The sequence below is a fragment of the Gasterosteus aculeatus genome, chromosome 2 (assembly GCF_964276395.1).
Source record: "Gasterosteus aculeatus chromosome 2, fGasAcu3.hap1.1, whole genome shotgun sequence".
NCBI classification, from domain to species: domain Eukaryota; kingdom Metazoa; phylum Chordata; class Actinopteri; order Perciformes; family Gasterosteidae; genus Gasterosteus; species Gasterosteus aculeatus.
In genome coordinates, this window is record NC_135689.1 from 14,964,110 (window position 1) to 14,983,850 (window position 19,741).

The 19,741-nt window shown below is 45.2% G+C and overlaps 1 protein-coding gene across 3 annotated transcripts in view; it reads right to left on the reverse strand.

Annotated features, from left to right (window-relative positions):
• The window catches only part of celsr3 (cadherin, EGF LAG seven-pass G-type receptor 3), a 74,052-nt gene that overhangs the window by 44,790 nt on the left and 9,521 nt on the right, over positions 1-19,741 (reverse strand). For all 3 annotated transcript variants that reach the window (XM_040192708.2, XM_078093256.1, XM_078093265.1), the window contains exons 2-4: positions 9,444-9,787; positions 8,455-8,743; positions 319-541 (exon numbers count right to left, since the gene is read on the reverse strand). In XM_040192708.2, the coding sequence (XP_040048642.2) occupies positions 319-541; positions 8,455-8,743; positions 9,444-9,787 (856 nt within the window). The remainder of the gene's footprint in view (positions 1-318; positions 542-8,454; positions 8,744-9,443; positions 9,788-19,741) is intronic.

Sequence of the window (19,741 nt, forward strand, 5' to 3'; positions counted from 1 at the left end):
TCTTATGATGTAAGACAAGACGAGAGGGGAGAGAGCCAAGGAGACGTTACTGAAACCAGCAAATTGATGGATGAAAGAGGAGAAGAGCAACCGCACTCCTACCGAGGGGAGGATGGAGGAGCCGGCGAAGAGAGAAAACATGAATAATAGGATCCACCGCGGAGATGAAATAAATAGATTAAAGCAAAGAGGAGAGAGAAGAGGAAGATAAACGAGCATCAAAGAGGAGTTGTTATGGATCTCTGAGTGCAAATGGATGAGAGGCAGAAGCTAAAAGAAAGGCAGCATTAAAAAAAGAAAAAGAAAAGAGTCACTCACGTTAAGGAGATGGACAGGTGAAATCTCTGCCTCAGGCCCCGGAACATGGCGAAGGACTTTGGGGGGAAGGAGCGGGCCGTGACCGTGCAGTACGGCCGCTCGTAGCCTCCTGCAGGACACTCGCAGCGGAATCCCCCGCCGGAGAGCTCCCGACACGTCCCCCCGTTACGGCACAGACCCGGCACGCATCGGCCCAGCCGCCGGTCAAACTCACACCGGTCACCTGGGGATCGACAGGGAAAATAACGTGCTCGATCAGCACAAAACAATGGAGACGCTTCACGCTGCAGCCAGGGTCCCGAAGCGCACGTGATTCATATGAAATATGCTTTTCATCAATGATTTAATTAACCTAGAATTATGACGTACTTTTAGATCAGACAGCATATGAATATGTGGAAAAATTCTTCCACAATGCAACTATGTGTATTTCATGGTTGTTCAAAGTCTCTTCTTTATCGAGGTGTCATTCCTTTTTATTATTTACTTCAAAAACACGGCTATTGCCAAACTAAAATGTCACTGCATAAGTGACGACTAATAGGGGGGCTCAACTAAAGTTGCCGTGACAATTGTTACACTTCATTGTCTTTACTACTGAATTTACAAGACAATGGAGTCAAACCTTGAGAGACCCTGTTATTCAGTAACGCAGTCAGCTGCTCTGCAGACCTCTTAAGGTCGCGCCGTGTCACCGGGGAGCGTCCCGTAGGTTCTGAAGGAGGACACTTAACGCGAGGGTCTTGAAATCGCTTCGCCGGGCGCTTCGGATGTTAATGAGCGCGTGATTGAACGGTGGGAGCAGCAGGGAGCGGATTCCTGAGGAGCAGGAGGAAGACCGAGAGCCTTACAAGAATAACATAATAACATTTACCGTCCCTCAAATGCCGGCAGGCGTGTTTTTGATTCTGTGGTGGAAACCGCCGCCCCCCCCCCCATAAAAATAAAAAAAATACACACAAACATGAAGAAGGGAATAAACACAGATTTGGCTGCCGGTCAAACAGGCGCCGGTTTGTGTGTCTCAAGAGGCTGATACACCCACACAATACACACAAAACACAAACACACACACACAAGTATACACATGACAAAGGGATTTAGGAATAGATGTTTCCCTTCGGTTTTCACCTTTCCTAGAGCACATTTGCACGCACACACACACACACACACACACACACACACACACACACACAGTCTGACGTTTAGCAGCTGCACACACAAAACGCCCACACCCAGTGGCCTCCGTGCGAGCAGAGCAGACAGCGCTTGAAACCAGCCTGAAGACAGGCGGCTCCTCCGGGGGTCTACGCGTACACACAGACAATAGATGCTTAGATATAGATGAGTTTTTATTTCTTAAAATTCATTCTTCCTCACATAGTTCCCCTCTCTCTCTCTCTCTCTCTCTCACACACAGACACACACAGACTGTTGACCCCGCCCTCGAGGCTGTCGGGTGGTATCATGTATCTGTTGGCCGCAGTTGATGCCAAAAGTACCTACGGGCAGTGTCCTGACACCCTAATAGCCACACACACACACACACACACACACACACACACGCAGATGACTCACAGCACTGCCGATGTGAGTCAATAGAAGCCTTCACCTTTCCTCATGTTCGTCTGTACACAGATACGATCTGACACACACCAGAAGTGGACACACTCGCACCATTTCTCTCACACACACACCCGAGGGCAGGTCATGAGCACACACACATAGATGTACGCGTCATGCACACACACTCACACACACACACACACACCGAGGGGAAAGCTGGCACTCTGATGCTGACGATGCGTGACACATACGACACACACATGAAGTGGAGCATTTAGAGCGTGTGGGAGGGTCAAAGGTGCAAGCGGCTAAAGTCCGTCTCTCCGAGTGAAGTGAAGGGAGCCTTTTTTCATTGAAATGGCTGTTCGGCGCTCAAAAGTGTGTCACTGCACATAATGTTTGCTTGCTGATTGCTCGGTGCTCCTGCGTTGTGCGCGCCTGAGCAAACGCCGCCGTCCTGGTCGGTGGTGCTTTCTTTCCTGCTCTTTAAATCAATCAATCGTTGGCTTTATAGCGGTTTATTCATTTGTCGATCTCACTCTCCATTTCGCCACCAGGCAGCCGATAGACGCGCACTTTCCCACCACAAAATCACACACACACACACACACACACAGACGCACACACACTCAGACACCCGGACCCGCACTCAGCTCGGCTAACAACAGCCCAAGGACATTGAAATGATCGCATCTGTCTGTCCTCGTCCTCCCTCCCGTGACATTAAGCATATACCTCAATGTAAATGCACACAACGGGGAACCAATTACAGAGGGAAACACGCACATATGCACTCTGACACGGCACTATTTCCCCGCCTTTTGTTTCTGTTGCGCCCACTCATCCGTACAGACCCTCTCATTAATATTAAAAGAAATAAATAGACATTAATACTCATGAATTATGCGTGTGGTGGGACTTAAACACGCGTCGGCTCATTATGCAAACCCGGTTGCGTACAGGTTGACGCGCTGACGGGGAAGACGTTTGACGATGGGAGACAGAAAAATGAAAAACTAAACATTTGCAGAAAAACATCTTCAAAAGCTGCAGTGAGTAATTAGAAGAAATAAAGCAGAGCAGACTTCATGTTTATCAGACTCACTCAGCGGTGAGGAGGCCCGTTCACCAAGGCCCTGACACTGATCAGCAATGATAGGAAACACACACACACACACACACACACATAGTTTTATTCAGCGTTCGCATGGACAAGAAAAGTTCAGCGGGTTGCTAAAAGTGTTAAAAGTAAAATTCACACACAAACACGCACACACACACACACACACACACACACACAGGAAACCTCTGACTTTCTGTTTGCACTTGTTTGAAAGGAGATCGCTCCTTCCATCCACCCTTATGGATGTAAAATGCTCCACCCTTTACTCCTCCTCTCTCTCCATACCTCCTCTACGACGGCTTAATGCATTCACACCACCCCTTCGTTCTCAGCCATGTTTTATTCATCAAAGCCAGTATTCGTCAGCCCCCCCCCCCCTCATCCCCACACACCTCCCCCACAAACCCCCTGGCACCTTAGTTTGCTCCGCCCGACAACTCTCCCAGCCACCGGAGCCCCTCCCTCCTCCACCTCCTCCACCCAAACACATGGTACATCCCCAGAGGCGTCTCCTCTCCCGCTTTTCTCCCCCGCTGGGTCTCGCTTGCGTTTTTTGGTGCTTTTTTTTTTTCCTTTCACACCCTCGCAGTGAAAAAGTCCTTTAAGGCCTCTTCTGATTTGAATTTACGTTTCTGATTGACTGGATCACAACTTTAAATGGTTCTGAATTATCAATTTGAGTCCTGTTTCCGTATTATCATTTTCAAATCTCTTCACTTTCTATTACTTTCTCCTTTCGGATTTTCTCTGCAAATGTATTAACTTTAAATTACAACATTTTCCACAAAGTGATTTTTCTCCTGTGTAATTCATTCAGAATACATATCGGTGTAATTCTTTGTGACGGTTTTGTGTGTAATACATACATACAACGTATAGGTGATTCATTCATGTCCTCAATTGAGTCATTTCCAATGACTTGTTTTTATCTTTGTTTGTCATCTTAAAACTATTTCATATTTCATGAATTAATGAATATACTGTAAATGCGTAGTCAAAATAACGGAGCTTCCGACAGTCCAACAGTGAATACAATGCTTGAAAATATCCATTTCCTTGTCTTGACGTGGGAGTTGTAAATTGCTAATTACATAATTAGTATAGCTTAATAATCCGCTGTGATTTCATGACTCCGTTGTGCCATCGACATGCGTTAAGAAGCTGCTTCACCACAGACCAGCGAGCACCGCTGGGAGAACAAGAAACAAGTACGCAGGCCGTCGAGTCACATTCTAATCTCTCTCTTTTTGAAAATTGTATTTGTGTAGCCACTACATCACCTTGAATACTTTCCAACTTATCTCATCTCCTCTCGCTCTGCATCCATCGGCCAAACTAATTCACCTCTCACTTCATTCTCTCCGTCTCCCTGTTCCTGCCTTCCCTCCCTGTCATATTAATCACTCTAATTTAGTCTCACAGCCGTTAGAACATTTTAGCATCCTCTTCTTCTCCCGGCTTATAAATCTTTCCATTCTTTTTTTTCTCGTTCCTTACATTTAAACCGTCAACACCTTCCTCGCGAGGCTACAAGTCGCTCGTACAGCTGCATTACTCTTCAAAAGCCACACATATTTTTTGCTACTTCAAGCTAATTTGCTCCGCGCGTGTGATCCGTTTCCCTCCCTTTGCGCTGGATTCAATTTCTAAGTGTAACGTGCATATCTACTTTATCACACCCAGAACTAATCTCGCCGCTGCCGAGCGCATCTCCTCCGCGTCTCTTCCCATTGCTTCGCACAACAAAGCAATTGGATTTCTACCTGTGTGCTCTCTCCTCACGGCTCGCTCACAAACTAATTTAGTCTCCATACGTGGCGATCTGCGCGCTCTACATCTCCCTTCATCCCTCCTCGGTCTGCGCTCTTCAGGTTGGAACTTCCATCTTTGGAGGTTCAACTGGAACTTCTCTTCGTACTTGCGGAGGACTTTTTATTTTTTCAGCGTTAATTTGCGTGCTTCTGAGACAAATGTGCGCTGGAGGTTAGAACATTTTTAATTGTTATGAATAAAAGAGTGCAGATGGCAGCGATTCAGAGTTTAAGCGATTGTAGCTGTAGGAGGTGTAACTAGAGCGTCCCACCGATTGATTAACTCTAAAGTGAGGCCCGCTGGAGAGAGGTTCATTACAGCAGGAGAAGCTATCTATGCGCTTTCAATTTATTCCTTTTATCGCTGCTCCTAAAACCTACACGATTCACAGGCTCATATTTAAATCAAGGTTTCAGAGCACTGGTTAATAATTACCAAATATAAAAAACAACAACATCAAACAAAAAAGTGTTGGATTTGAAAACAAAATATCTGGTTTCCAGCTGCCGCGGTGCGTCCATGAGACATGAGCAAAAGAACAAATGTGCAAACATTTGACAAAGAAATAAAAAGAATATCATCTTCACCAGGAAATGACACTGCAACTTTGTATTAGTCAAGGATTGTTTGAATTCAATTCATGGATTTGATGCTTTCAGAAGTCTGATAACAGAAGCCGTTTTCCCACTATAATTATGCAAAATGTGAACAATTACTCTCGTACAACATACAAGGTTTCATTTAAACCTTGAGCTAACGGCGGGTAGTCAGTGCTCATCTGAAGGATCCACTGATGAAGTGCTTCACACGGTTCTACATAAAGCTGGTTAACCTTTCTGCACAGCAGGGTTTACACCTCGTGGGTGGAAAGTCTCGTTCAGTGTCAAACCTTTCTATTGCCAGGGTTAAATGTGTGGTGAGGAGACGGGTCGACCTGCAGTTACACTGTGAAACCTTTTTTTATCATCTTTTGTCTTTCTCCGATGGAAGAATTGAAGAGGCTCCTTAAATAGTCCAGTATTTTCCAGAAGAGGTTTTCAACTGCTGCTGTCGTTTGAGTCCACTTACTTAAACCTACGAGGGTCAGTATCAGCTTTAAAATCTCTCTTTAATACATTTGTTTTTCACATGTATACTTTGGATTTAGTTCTAATCTGGTAATGTTTTGTATAAACTCAGTTTGCTTTTATCATTCTTGGGTTTTCATTCTCTGCTTCGTATGAAGTCATTTACATCTTTATTTATTTTTATTCTACTGGAAACTTCCATACAGATAATTTTAACAAAATGTATTTTTTCTATTATGCTCTTGGGGGAACAATATCCCACCAGCTCACTAGCAAATACTTCATTTTATGACTTCGACTGATGAAACACTTAATAGCATAAATGTCTCAGTGAAGAAACACCAAAGAAATTCTTACACAAATCACACCTCATGGATATCTATTAAAAAGCAAAAGTTCTAGCGCCAGAAATATGCTTCGCTCATTTGAAAGGGAACGTTTCCAGGCTCGGCTTCCGCCTGTGAGAGAAATCCACGGAGTCTCAGGCAAAAGCAATTCAAAGCCACAAAGAAAGGATGAGAGGGTGAATAAAGGCAGGTGGATGGAAAAAAGAAAAAAAAGGGATGTGATAAGAGAGAAAACTTGGTTGGGAGATGTCTGGAGATTTCCTGTGTGCTGCAGAATGAATTTGTCCCTGTTTATTGGTCCTCCTCCTCCCCCTCTTCCTCTTCCTCCTCCTCTACCTCCTCCTCTTCCTCCTCCTCCTCCTCCCCCTCCTCCTCCTCCCACTGGCTCTGGGCGTTCACAAGACACAGCAACACCCGACGCCTACGCAGGTACCACTGACTACCCAGAAACCCATTTGATTTCCCTCACTCCATCCCTCATCTCTCATCCTACATCCCTCTCCCGTTGCTCCCAGATGCCTCCCCCCCCTTCTCCCCCCTGAAGCCCTCCTTCCATGTTATTCCTTGTGAAGTCATCCGTCTCTCTCGCATTGCTGTCGAACTCGCCTCTCCTCCGTCCTCCCCTTCATCTCTCATGCTCTGCTGTTTGCCGTGTCTCTCTTTCTCCCGTCCCATCTTTAACTTCCTTCCTGTTTAATCTCTGCTCCTCTTTATGTTTTGTCCGGTCTGTCTTCTATGTCTCCGTCCTCGGGCCCTTACACGTCTCGTGCGAACAGCAGCCGCGCATGTTCATTGCATGTCACACTGTGCACGATGGCTCCAATAAAGCCTTTGATGACAATGCCATCTATTTGAAGGTACGTGAATATGTTCATAATGTAGGTAATATACTAATATTTATCATAAATATCGTCCACTTTTGTGAAGAGGATCAACCCCCACAGAGCAGAGCAACCCTGATCGCGTTGAGCCGGTTACAAACCATCCTGGTTCCTAGTGTGCTGATAGATGTTGTGTTTGGGCTGAGCCATTATGCCGTTTCCACCTCGTGCTTCTCTGTGCAGTTTGCTGGAAGTGATGTAGTTCGGCCCTGATGTGTTTTATGCGGTGAGCACTGTGGTATAATCGCCATGAAAATGCTATATTGCTTGTGCGCCTCGGCAGTCTATGGTTACTTTGGAGGCAATTTTGCTTTCTGTGCTCTGATTAATTTGGCATGCAGTTATAATTTTGTTTTAATGAACACAACTGCGGGTGTTTTTCTGGCTTTGAAGAGGGAAATTACAGGAGTAACGGAACACCCACCTTTTTTAAAAAGTGACACAAAAGAGTGACACTCCTTTTCTGTAAGGTGGATGGCATGTGCGGTGGACCCCCGCTGTGCCAAAGCAGTCAACCAAGCCAGCAAGTAAGTTTCCCTCCTCATTATCAACTTTTCACCGGTATCGCCCAAAATCAAAGATATTTCCTCGATCACCTTGATATCTCTCCCTTTTCTCAAACTTCCCAGCCTCCCTCCATCTCTCTCTCACTCTATTCTCCATCTTTCTCTCGCCCTCCCACTCGCTCTGTCTGTCTACCTCCAGTTGTCCTTCGTTTCTTCCCCTTCTCGCTCTGCATTCCTCTGTCTCGCGGAAAAATACTCGGTGTCGCGCATGAAGGAAAAGCGGCTCCGCTCCGCCAGCTCTCCTTTGATTAAAACGGGAAACATCCCCCCTGACAGACACACTGACACTCACATCATCCATCCTCTGCAATAACCTACTAAGGGCCAGAGAGGGAGGAAATTAGTCTAGAGTTTAGGAAGAAAAGAATGTGTGTGTGTGTGTGTGTGTGTGTGTGTGTGTGTGTGTGTGTGTTACAGGTAGAGAGACGGGGGGGGGGGGGGGGGGGGGGGGGGGAGACTCTCCCAAGGGTTTGTGTGTTTTCATGTTGCTGTTGAGTTAAAACAGAGTAGATCAAAAAAGAAAGCCAACATGGGAGATGAAGAAAGTAACACACTGTCAGTTTTACTTCACCAGTCTGGAGTTGAAAAGTCTTCAATCTTAATGTGAAGGAAAATACTGAGTGAGTCTTTCATAGAAGATGCTTTAAACAAACTAACTAGCAATACATTTCATAACCAACATGTCTATATCATCACCCCCCCTCCTCTAAACAAATGTCTGCAATAACCACAAAACACTCGTCCGTAACCTTTGCCACGTGCACACACACTCACCGGTGTAGTCCTCGCGGCAGATGCAGGTGTAGCCTCCCTCTCTGCGGGCGCACACCCCTCCGTTCAGGCAGGGGTTGGAGTAACACAGGTTGATCTCCGTCTCGCAGTAGTCGCCCGTGAAGCCGACGGGGCAGCGGCAGCGCAGGCCGGCGATGGGGTGGATGGGCCGGAACAGGATGGATTGGGACGAGATGAAGGGGGCGGAGCTGTTGAAGCGCAGCACTGAGATGCACTTCATGTAGTTCTGGCACGGCTCACGCAGACACACGTTGTCGTCGAACGGGAGAACCTGGAGAGGGAAAACGTGTCAGAGGTCACTGTGAAGGATGCCGTAGCTCTGAAAACGTGCAAAAGCAACAATTTATTGCTTTAGATGTCCTTCAGTCATCTAACTCAATGCATCCAGATTCAGATTTTTTTTATTTTTTAAGCGCTTGTCAAGGCGAGTTTGCTTCCCGTACAGTCATTCTCTGCCCTTTCTTGTCATGCCACATGTTCTCAGGTCCGTCATCATGAGCTTAGATGCTTTCACAAACAGTTTGCCTTAAAAAGCACCGATGTGCTCAGAAGATTGTGTCTTTGTAGACAGCGAGATGCAGTCTTCATTTAGTTGGTGAGTCTGTCATACACCATAGTCATACACCGTAAACATCTAATGACACTGCTCTCTTTTCCCTTTGTTACACTTCTTCCTTCTTCCGAAACATCTCATTGTCTCATGCATGCTTCTGCCTTCCATGATCATCACTTCACAAACAAACACGCTCTAGTGACCATGAGATGCATCCGTGTTCACACGTTGTGCAAAACTTTTGCTTTGCCTGTTTCACTACACGTCGCCCTGATCTAAAGCGTGTGCGTGCGAATGGCTTTCTAATCATAGCACGTTGATTCGAAAAGGTATTTTTGCTGATGTCCCTGCATGCAGTACTACACACACACACACACAAACACAAAGCAATCACAGCAATTTGTGAACGGGAATTGACCTCCATCTGTGTAAGTGAGGTCAGCCTCGGCCTGTTCAGGTACAGCTGTTCCTCCAGCGTCTCAGACGGGAAGAAGAGTCCGCCGGGCAACGCAGCGGAGAAGCTGACGTTCAGGATGCCTCCCGGCGCCGCGTCCAGGTCCGGCTGGATGTTGAAGATGAAAACGTCCTCGACAGGCACGGAGAGCACGGCCGACACGCCCTCCAGGAAGTTACCCAGCAGCGGTGACAGGAAGTGCTCCTGGGACATATTCTGGAGACGGACGGTGACGCTGCTGCCCAGCATGTCCTCGGTGATGATGAGGACGCGGAGAATGCACTGCGCCGAAATGCTGTGGACGCCATCTGAAAAGATAAGAAGAGGGTCAGTGGGATGAATCGGCTCATTCGTGAGGTGAATGGAGTTGGATGGTGCAGGAGCAGGAGATAAAGAAAGATGGAGAAGGAGGGGGGCCGGTTGGAAGATGCAGAGTGATGAATGGGTGTGAACAGGTGGAGGAGTTAGATGAAGGGGGACAGGTCCACGGCAAAAGGGATCAACAGCAATGATTTGAGAGACAGAGGTTAAGAGACAGCGATAAACAACAAGGAGCAAAGAGGGGGAGAGAAAAAGGTGGGGAGGTCACAACAACGTCCGGAGATATGCAGCTCAGGCTGCTGTTCACGACTCCGTCTCACTACTTTGTGCATCGTGCAAGACACATTCGCTTACACACATGCAAGTGCAAGAGGAAAATAGGTTAAAGATCACTTTCAAAACTGCTCCGTGAACTTGACATTTTACAGTGAAAGTGGCTCACGATGGATAAAGAGCAGAGTTGCGATCATTAAACACTATGCTAACAGGCTACGTGCCCCAGAGACGCTCTGCACTGCAGAATATATGAATAATAAGCGGACTCTGTAGTTTGTGTGCATTTGCTACACAATTGTGAGTCCGGCCTGTTGTGGAAGAACAAACTGTTGTGTGATCTTGACCTGATGTCAATCTGGCACGCAGACTGTGATCGTCACCTCACGAAAGGACTTTGCTTTATATTTGATGTTGGAGAGTGACTCGTTTCCCAGCTTGCACTGACAGAGAGGGACCACGCCGACATGGTTTACCTGGAGGCTTTTAAAATCAAACTCCGCCCCCTCTATGTTATGCACAACAGACTCTGTAAAGAAAGAGCCACCCAATGTTAATCTGCAAACTATTTTAAAATGATAGATACCCACGTGGTTATAGGACTTTTATTTTGAAATGGTCAAAGGAAGTTTTGTTTTATGTAGAAATTGTAATCGTATGTAATGTAAATTGTAATCGTTCAATGCTTCCGTATGCCAACAGGCAAAAAGCTCTTACGGTGGTGTTTCACAAGTTTAATGAAGATCTTTTGACCCAAAGGAAGAAAATAAAGTAATTTCACCAGCAGTTTCACGTCATTTACATGGATCCGTTAATAAATATATAAATTAATATACAATGATTAATATTGATGGTGTAAAATCGTTTTTATACGTCACAACGATTCACAAAGATGATCTTTAGTGTCCTTTCCTCATACTGGATGCAGAGAACAGCAACAGACCTAAATGCGCGCACACACACACACACACACACACACACACACACACATCTGCTTTCAATCAACCTGGCGTAGCCGTCACAGGTAATCTATCATGATTCAATGTGTTATTTAGGTAATTGAGTGAAGAAGGAGAAAGTTTAAAAGTGATTGAAACTGCCAGTATGTTTATATATATATATATATATATATATATGTTATAATAATGTGATAGGAAGTCTGGTCTGGCCGGACTTGGTTCTTCTTATGTTAGAATGTAGGCGCTATAAAATTACATTTCCAGTTAATTTCTTCTTCTTTTTTATTCAACTACTTTACTCTGTGTTGTGTTGTTTCTCACGGCTAAAGGCCGATCAGTTCACAGGACATGACGAAAACAATTGTTCATCAGAGGATTTTTCCCACTTACTCCATGCATCCAGTGGACAGTCACGATAGCCCACGTATGGTCTATGACGTCATGGCCAACGTCTGAAATCCACCTCACAGTCGTTCTCCGTTCTCTGATCCTATGTTATGAGATCCTCGGAATTCTACACTTTCATGAGAGCCAAGAAGTGAGTCTGAAGCCTCAAGTATCACGGAGCGCTATCGTCCCTCAGCTCCTCACGTCCAGCTTTGGTTAGAAATTCAACCCAGAAACCCGTCACTACCAAGAAATGAGCACTTACGAATCACAGCAGGTCACACTCACAACAACACCTGTTAGGACAAGTGCCACGTTTCATCTACAATCCACCGCTGGGATCTACGTCGCAAAGCCATTTGCTGCGACAAGCCGGCTAATAAGCTGTAAAAGAATACAAATGCAAGCAATGTTCTCCGGCGCTGTGGAGGCGAAACGGGCAGAGCGGTAAGACGGAGTGAATGAAGGAGTCAGGATGCAAAGCAAGGAGGGGTCTCGTTGCAAAAAGGACACGGCAAGAGGTGAAAGGACACAACCAAGGAGAGAAAGAAAGGTGGAAAACGAAAGGAAAGAGCACGGCGGCAATGGAGTGAGCGAGAGAGGGAGGATGTGCACACATGGAGGCGACGGAGGGTGAAGGAGGTTTATTAAAAACTGGTAAAGGCAAAGAGAAGAGAGATGAAAAATGAGAAACGGAACAAGGGATTCATGACAAAAAGAGCCAGGGCACTTATGGTGACTCAATCAATAACAAATTACAATTGCGGCAAATGATGGATTTGTTATTGAAGTACACGTTTTTCCCTTTGGCAATACTGTGAAACATTTGTAAGATTTGATTACACACTGTTGTTGTTATCAATATAAAAGGAGAACAAAGTGAATTAAATTTTAATTTGCAATAGTTAAATGGACATGACGGTAAAAAGATAAAAATTGAAGTCATTTCAGAGAAGGGAGGTCACAATAAAAAGTCCACAATGAAAACAAGAGAAATCATCGAGAAAAACAGAGAAATGGAGAAAGCGATGGAGCGAGATGGAGCGACAGAAGACAGAGAGCGCTGGAGGGATGGATGGGGGTTGGGGGTTTGGTCGGGTGGCAGCTGGTTTGATTACCGGATTATGAGGCTCACTCCCTTCTGACCTCTAACACACACTCGTGCACTCACACTCACACTGAAATCCAGAGCCCTTCATAATAAATGGATGGACATAGTGAGCAGTGGCATCATGCAGGGACAGTGGAAAAACTCCCACAGATAATCAGCAAGCGATATTTTAATAGAAGCATTTGCAGGACGAGTTGGATCCAAGTGGTGGATGTATAGACGGTCTCGGTGTAGTAATGAAACGTCGCCTCTTCCTCTGGGGCTAAAAGCCAGCTGTATTATCAGCTCGCCGGATCACGACGCAGAAGTAATTGACGCTGATCTCCCATTGTCATTGAAATGAGACGGGGATCTATGTAAAGAACCCGTAATCCTCTGTAGTAGCACCCGGTGTGTCTCTTTCACACACACACACACACACACACACACTCACGTACACACCCATTAATGAGCAGATTCACTGGTTTTCTGCTACCGTTGACACAAAGCGTTTGCCGGCCCCTGACTTTAAACATCTCATCTAGAGGCCTCACACCAACACTAAAAGAGGAGTTAACAAAATCCAGCCCATCGTCCTGCACCAAGCCTGTTAATTCGCTTGTTGCATACGAGGAACTACATTTCCTCTGCGATGCTCGATGAGTATTTTGCGTCATAGACTCTCAGGAATCCCCTCCGGTGACCCGCAGTGGACAGCAGTGATGTAAACAGGATTATATAACAAATCCAGGAAAATATTCAAAGGCCTGGAAGGAGAAGTAATATTAGTATCAGTGCCTGAGAGTTTATACCTTTGATGTAATTTGATCAGCTTTGAGGGGTATTCTCGCCAGAAGCAACCGCTCGATGATTCCAGTAAACCAAGCGCACACACGCACATGTGAATTAGCTTCATTGGGTTTCCCTTTCGTATCCGCTGTCCAGCAGACTGCGGCATCACCGCGGTGCTTTGCACCCATCCATCTACATATGATCATCCGTCCACTTCCTGTCTGCAGGTCGGCGAGTCCTCCCCCTCCTTCACTGAGATCATCCTTCAATGATCTCATTCAGTGAGGTCATTTTGCAAAAGCTCGTGCTGATTACACCTCTGCTGAAAACACCAAGGCCAGAGTGTTAGAAACCGCATGCAGGGACTGCTTACTTCGACTCAAGTCATTGGGCTTTGAAACAGGGGGAAATATCACATTTATATTTAACCTTTAGGGAATCAGATTAAAGATTTAAATCAGATATTGCCGTGAAAATGCTAAATATTTTCGAAATAGTGTAAAGCTGAGGTACAATGGTGACACTGAATAAAGAGATCCCTATAAAGGACATAAGTCCTTTTCATCAGACAATACATGGACTCATCATTTGAGAAAACGCCCACATATCAAGAACTGAATCAAGAGGCATCAGTAGAATATGAAGAAGTGGAGCAATTACTTTGTCGATGGCGGTGAGTAAAGGTGATCTGGTCGGCAACTTCCCAATAAGCCAGGAGGTCATAACTAATTCATCGTGCTTTATCCATGGCACTCTGCTTTAGCGTGCATGGAAACAATAAATCATTAATAACCCCCCAAACCCAAAAGCCAACAAATGGAAGGTTATTTTAGCATCTTTAGCTCCACGGGAAAACAAAGCATTTCATAAATAACAAACTGTGAGAGGAGCTTTCACGGCTCCTGTGGGCCTTGAGCCAGCATTTCCCCCTTGGCGTGTCCGCACTTCAAAAGACGGAGCGGAGCTCGAGGCTGGCGTGCATAAGAACAAACACGCTGATCTGGAATCATCGGCGAGGTCCCGTGGATGTGTGAACATCACCCCAACCCGGAGACTGGTGGTGGGGGGGGGGGGCGCCGCAGATCAGCGGCCCGGCTCTAAGATGCTTTGTGGGTCCCCAGCGTTTCAAAGGGTTGAAGGAGTTCAGTGCTATCTCCCTGCGCCAGGTAGCCTGACTAATAGCAGGCTCAAAGCTCCTTGAATGTCAGAGCATCCCGAGCTCGCTTCCTGGAAATCCAGACAAAAATAGTCTGCAAAGTAGTGTACAATAAGCCCACAGCTGGAGCTGAAAACAGCCCCAGAAACATTTTAAAAGCTGCAGTACGGGGCGGGAGGAGACGAGCGCTGGCATTTTCCTCTCAGGAAGAACGTACACAGCAAAGCAAGCAAAGGCTTGGAGATAACTGCTCAGGCGCTACGTGATGCTGTGCGGTCCAAAACGCTTTATTATCTTCTTCAAAAAAGTCCCAAAACTCACAAATGCTTTGGAATTTAAATGAAACTGGGCTGATTTCTTTTCTGTTGGTCCAAAATGATGAAGTATAGTAAAATAGTATCCCGATTATGTTGGAGCACGTTCTGTAGACCCAAGCTGGGCAGGCGGTGAAGCAGCCCGTACATCCATTACATTTGGGATGAATGAAGTGGTTGGAACCCTCTTATTTACTGATTTTCAACAAATAAATGACTTGATTTTGTATTATTATTATTATTAGCTTGCTGTAAAATAAGCCTACTTTTTAATCTTTTCAGTTAGAGCATCTAAATCTCCTGTGTTCTAATTCCCTTCCCTGTCACTGTGGGAGGAAAATATTTAACTTCCACAAGGTCGTTTTGTATTAAACAAAGTTCATATTTTAACAATACGGATTATTGACAACTTAAAAAGTATTTTGACGAAAAGGTCATTGGGCATGTATTTCCTTTTACTTTTCCATTGTGGCTCTACTTAGCTTAGTCTAAAGGTCAACACTTCTGAGGTCAAGAGGTTCAAATGCCCAAACAGTCCATGAATTCACATAAACCCTTGACATTGGATTAAAGCGCACGATGCTGCAAGGAACTGGGATTTTGTTTTGTTTTTTTAAAAGCAATAAAAGGGGACATGTATTTTAACTAGCAAAACCCCAAAGAGTAAAACTGGATTCAGACCGGACAAAAGCTGTATGTTACTACTCTGCAACACTCTGAAGACTGTCATGGTGCCTTCAGCCCATTACCCAGTCCATGCATCCCCGTCCGTGGCTTTAAATCCCATTTCACACTGTGCTTTCACCCCCCTTTGTTTGGCCATTTCATGCTTCTCCTCTGTTCTCATCACACTCCAAAAAAAGTCCAGGATACACAAGTGGGTTCAATTCTAAATCCTGTGTGTCAGGAGTATGTCACGTTTTTGGCAACGTAAGATGCTTGCAGGTCAGGAAAACAAATAGGCTGAACAAACGCAAAAAACACATGGAACTCATGAAAAGCCAAACTATACAAAAGAAGTACAAATATGTGAGTCGATGATAGCTGCAGAAGCGTTAACAACATGCTGTGTGCATCATTGCAAAGCGCACACACACACACACACACACACACACACACAAACACCCCAGGCCCAGCTGATTTGGTAGTTAAAGCCTTTCCACCCCGAGGCACGTATTTTACTCAGTGCAAAGGACAACAGTTTAAAAAAAGCAACAAACACACATAAAACACACACAGCAGCCGGAGCAACACAATGGTTTAACCACTGGTTTACAGAAGCACTAATCCTTTGCATTAAACTAGATCATTTACACACACTGAACACAAAAAAGCATTCTGTAATGCAAAGACTCGTATCACATTTAAACACACCCGCATGTCTATTGTACGGATTAATAACGCAAAGCCACACTCTGACCTCTTTGACAGGCAGACGTGACATCTGTTTGCAGCTGGTTGTGACTCTTTCTCCGTCTTGCATGTGTATGTGTTTGTTTTGTGGTGCGCCTGCTGCTTTGAGCATTTTCTCTCAAAAGCACAGCTGCATTAGGTTTGTCGCCCCTATTGCTGCCCAAAAAGAAACCAAATCAAAAATGGCTACAGAATTGCTCCTAAGGGGCAGTAATGTACCATCAGAGGCTGTTTGGGCTCAAGTCAAAAGCAGACAAGAAAAGAGATCTGAAAGTTACCAAAGATCGGTCCAAAACAGATCTGAGGAGAATTAGACCAGACCCTTCATGTGGTCAATCCCGAGCTGACCTAGAGACAGGCAGCAGTTCAAAAGAGTTCCCACTCTTGTTACAAAGAGAAAGTGCATGGGGATTATCAAAAGCCGAAAGAGTCACATGTCAAATAAACCGTGATTGACCTTAACTGTGCTCTGTTTGCCGTTGCTGTGCATTAAAGCTCATTCGACTATTCACAACAGACTCATCAATCCGGTCCCGCCGTCTCGCATCTAAAAAGCAGCACAGCGACTGGAACAGATCCCCCCTCCCCTCCCTCCCCCTTTCTCTCTGTGATCCAGTTTGTTTACAGTAATCACGTTAATGTCGTAAAGCCAAAGCAATAATGATTTATCGACGGCACGGCGCTAAACGTAGCAGGGAAGTTCCAGTCTGTTCATGATCTCACCTCATGGTCCTGTGTTGTGCCTCTCAGGCCTCCTCAGTGGATGATTTGGACTGAACCCATTTTGACCATCACAAACAAATCACTAAAATGCTATTTATGAACACTTATGCATCCATTTGGCACTCAGCATCTGCCTCTTCGATGTCTAATTGCATGAGTGCGTTGCAGCAGCAGCATTTCTCTTCATTCCGTGCCATCGACCCCGTCTGTATGTCACCTTCTACCAGGTACTCAGGAGTTGTTTCAAAACTGCTAACAGGAAACAGGATGCAATGGATCCATTTCAGCCTTCACAATTAAAGACACAGTACGAAGCAACATTTAATTATTCAACACTTTTTTTTAATCACAAACTTTCATTAAGGGCTCCTCTTCCAGCAAAATATACCTAGGTAGAGGTAATGAAAGCGTCTGCTGCCAAGAGTTCAACTATTTGAATTTCCCCACCAAATTAAATAAATGACAAATGCTGAAAATAACAATTCCCTGTCACACAGGGTTAATGTACTGCGGTTTTTCCAATTAAAAAATAAATACAATAATAATAATAAAAACAATAACTCAAACTCAACCTATTCATTATCTATATGATGGTTTCATTAATTTGATTTAAAAATTTTAAACGCACAAAAAAGTGTGAGAAGCAGATCACAGAAGTACTGGCTTCCACGTCCAGCTACAAATACCTCAGCAGGGGACACACATTTGTTACGCTCTTAAATATTCACTCTTGGGGGCCCACCGTGTCCGAATTTCCCCCGTCATGAAATTCCTCTGTGCATATTACTGCCCATGTTATCACTATTTCCCAGCAGTCATCCTGCAGCCCAAACCACATCTCCTTGAGGAGAGACTGTATTAATACAGGGCAGCTCCCAGTTGGGGATGCGCCCAGCTGTGTGGATCCAAGGTAACTTGGCACTTGGCGCTGTAAAAGAGACCCGAGTGCAAATACATTTTTAACTGTAGCAGTACATTTATAATTGCCTCAACCCTCGGCATGAAATAACAGAATCCATATACTTAAGCTGTGTGCACAGACCACTCTCCTTTGAGTCGTCGAGCCCTTTACTACGTGACCGTGTTACACAGACATCCAGCCCATCCCCCTCCTAATATCTCTGGCCTTCAGTGAGCTCAAATCCAGAAAATCTGATTTATGTCCTTCCACTGAAAGCTTTGAACGGACCCTTGGTCTGGTGTCACTACATAAAACACTAGAGTCTCATACAACCCCCTTGTTATCAATGTCAGCTATTACCAAACTGTTTAACTCTGAAACCTGAAAGCCAGGACAGATACTGGCCAACACCTGTGGAGCTCACAGGTTTTTATCCCGGCGTCGGTGCAATGCTTACCGGACACTGAAACTACCCAATAAAGAAACCGGCCATCTGGCTCTCTGCTTGTCTCTTGATCTGAAGCGTTTAGCTCCTGACGGGTGGTAGATGCATTGTGACCCCGGCAGCCCAAAGATGTAGAGCGTACGTCTAATGGATCCTAATGGCCCGGGTAAAAGTTCCATTGCGTTGTGCTTGGCCAGTGTGTGCAGCTTAGGACATGGCGGCTGCTAAGTAAGTGCTGCGTGTCCTCATGATGCTGTGGCTTTAGGGCTGCTTTGTACCCTTTAAGTTTAAAGACTATATGTATGGTGAGGCAACCAAAGTAGCGTGGAAAAATGGAACGCTCTCAGAGGACGCAGTGAGTCGGGTTATGCTGGAAAATAGGTGCGCTTCTGATAATTCAGAGCCGTGGGCTTGGACAAAGGTTCTAAATTGCACCGAAATCAGGGAGATAAAAGATCAATAAGTCAGGCAGACTGGACTAACATATTCCACACCAAAGCGCCTTTGCCCCTGAGCTCTCGGCCTGGGGATTGAGAGGGGGGATCGGCAGGTTAACGAGGGGTTGCATTTTGATCGTTCCGCTGAGGAGGAGGACGGAATCGCCCCCCCTTCAAATGGAGAGGAGTCACAAGGCACCAGACTCACAAAACGACGCAGAGAGAAGAACAAGAAGCGGTGATTGTTTAAATATATACCCTTAGGCTTAGGGGTTGTACTCAGTACAAAATGACATAAAAAAAGAGAGAGAGAAGAATTTCATTTCTTTCTCACCTACACACACATTGTCAATGTTGGTTTTACAAAGTTATATTAATTGTCGGAAGCATTAGTAGCTGTAGAAACAGAATGGAGATCAAAAAAATGAAATAAACACAGTTATGTGGTGAAGGCTGTGGGGGCTTCCTGAGGGGCGACCCATTAAAAGCGGTCCATGACATTAATGTTTTCATTCTATTTTCTCTTGCTGGATCAGCATTTTTGAATGTATTCTTCTCTTTCCCCGGCATAGACAATAAACACACGACTCCGAAAGACAGGCCGTCGATGAATAGATATACTCAAATCATTCATATAATAATAGTTTCTCAGCGAGACATCAAGGATGACAACCTGCCAAAGTGAAGAAACAGAGCACGATACCAGGACCCTGAAACTAAAGCAGCTGTAAATCAACCATCATTCATTTTATTATTTACACCAGCACCCTTTCTGCTGTCACTTCTAAATTTTAAAGGCCAATTTCAGGTCATTTAGTTTGGCTCATGTTTTTTTTAGCAGCAAAGCATCGCTTCTCATTTTAACTGCTACACATAATCACAACTGGGTGTTTGCCAGTACAGCCATAGCCTGTGCTGCTGGCCATGGGAGCAGTTGGGAGTTGCTTTGCTCAAGGGCACCTTGAGCTGATGCGGTCTGGGGAGCCAAGCTGAAACTAGAAATCCTTTTTCACTTGCCTCAACCAAACTGATCCCAAAGCCAGTTCCATTG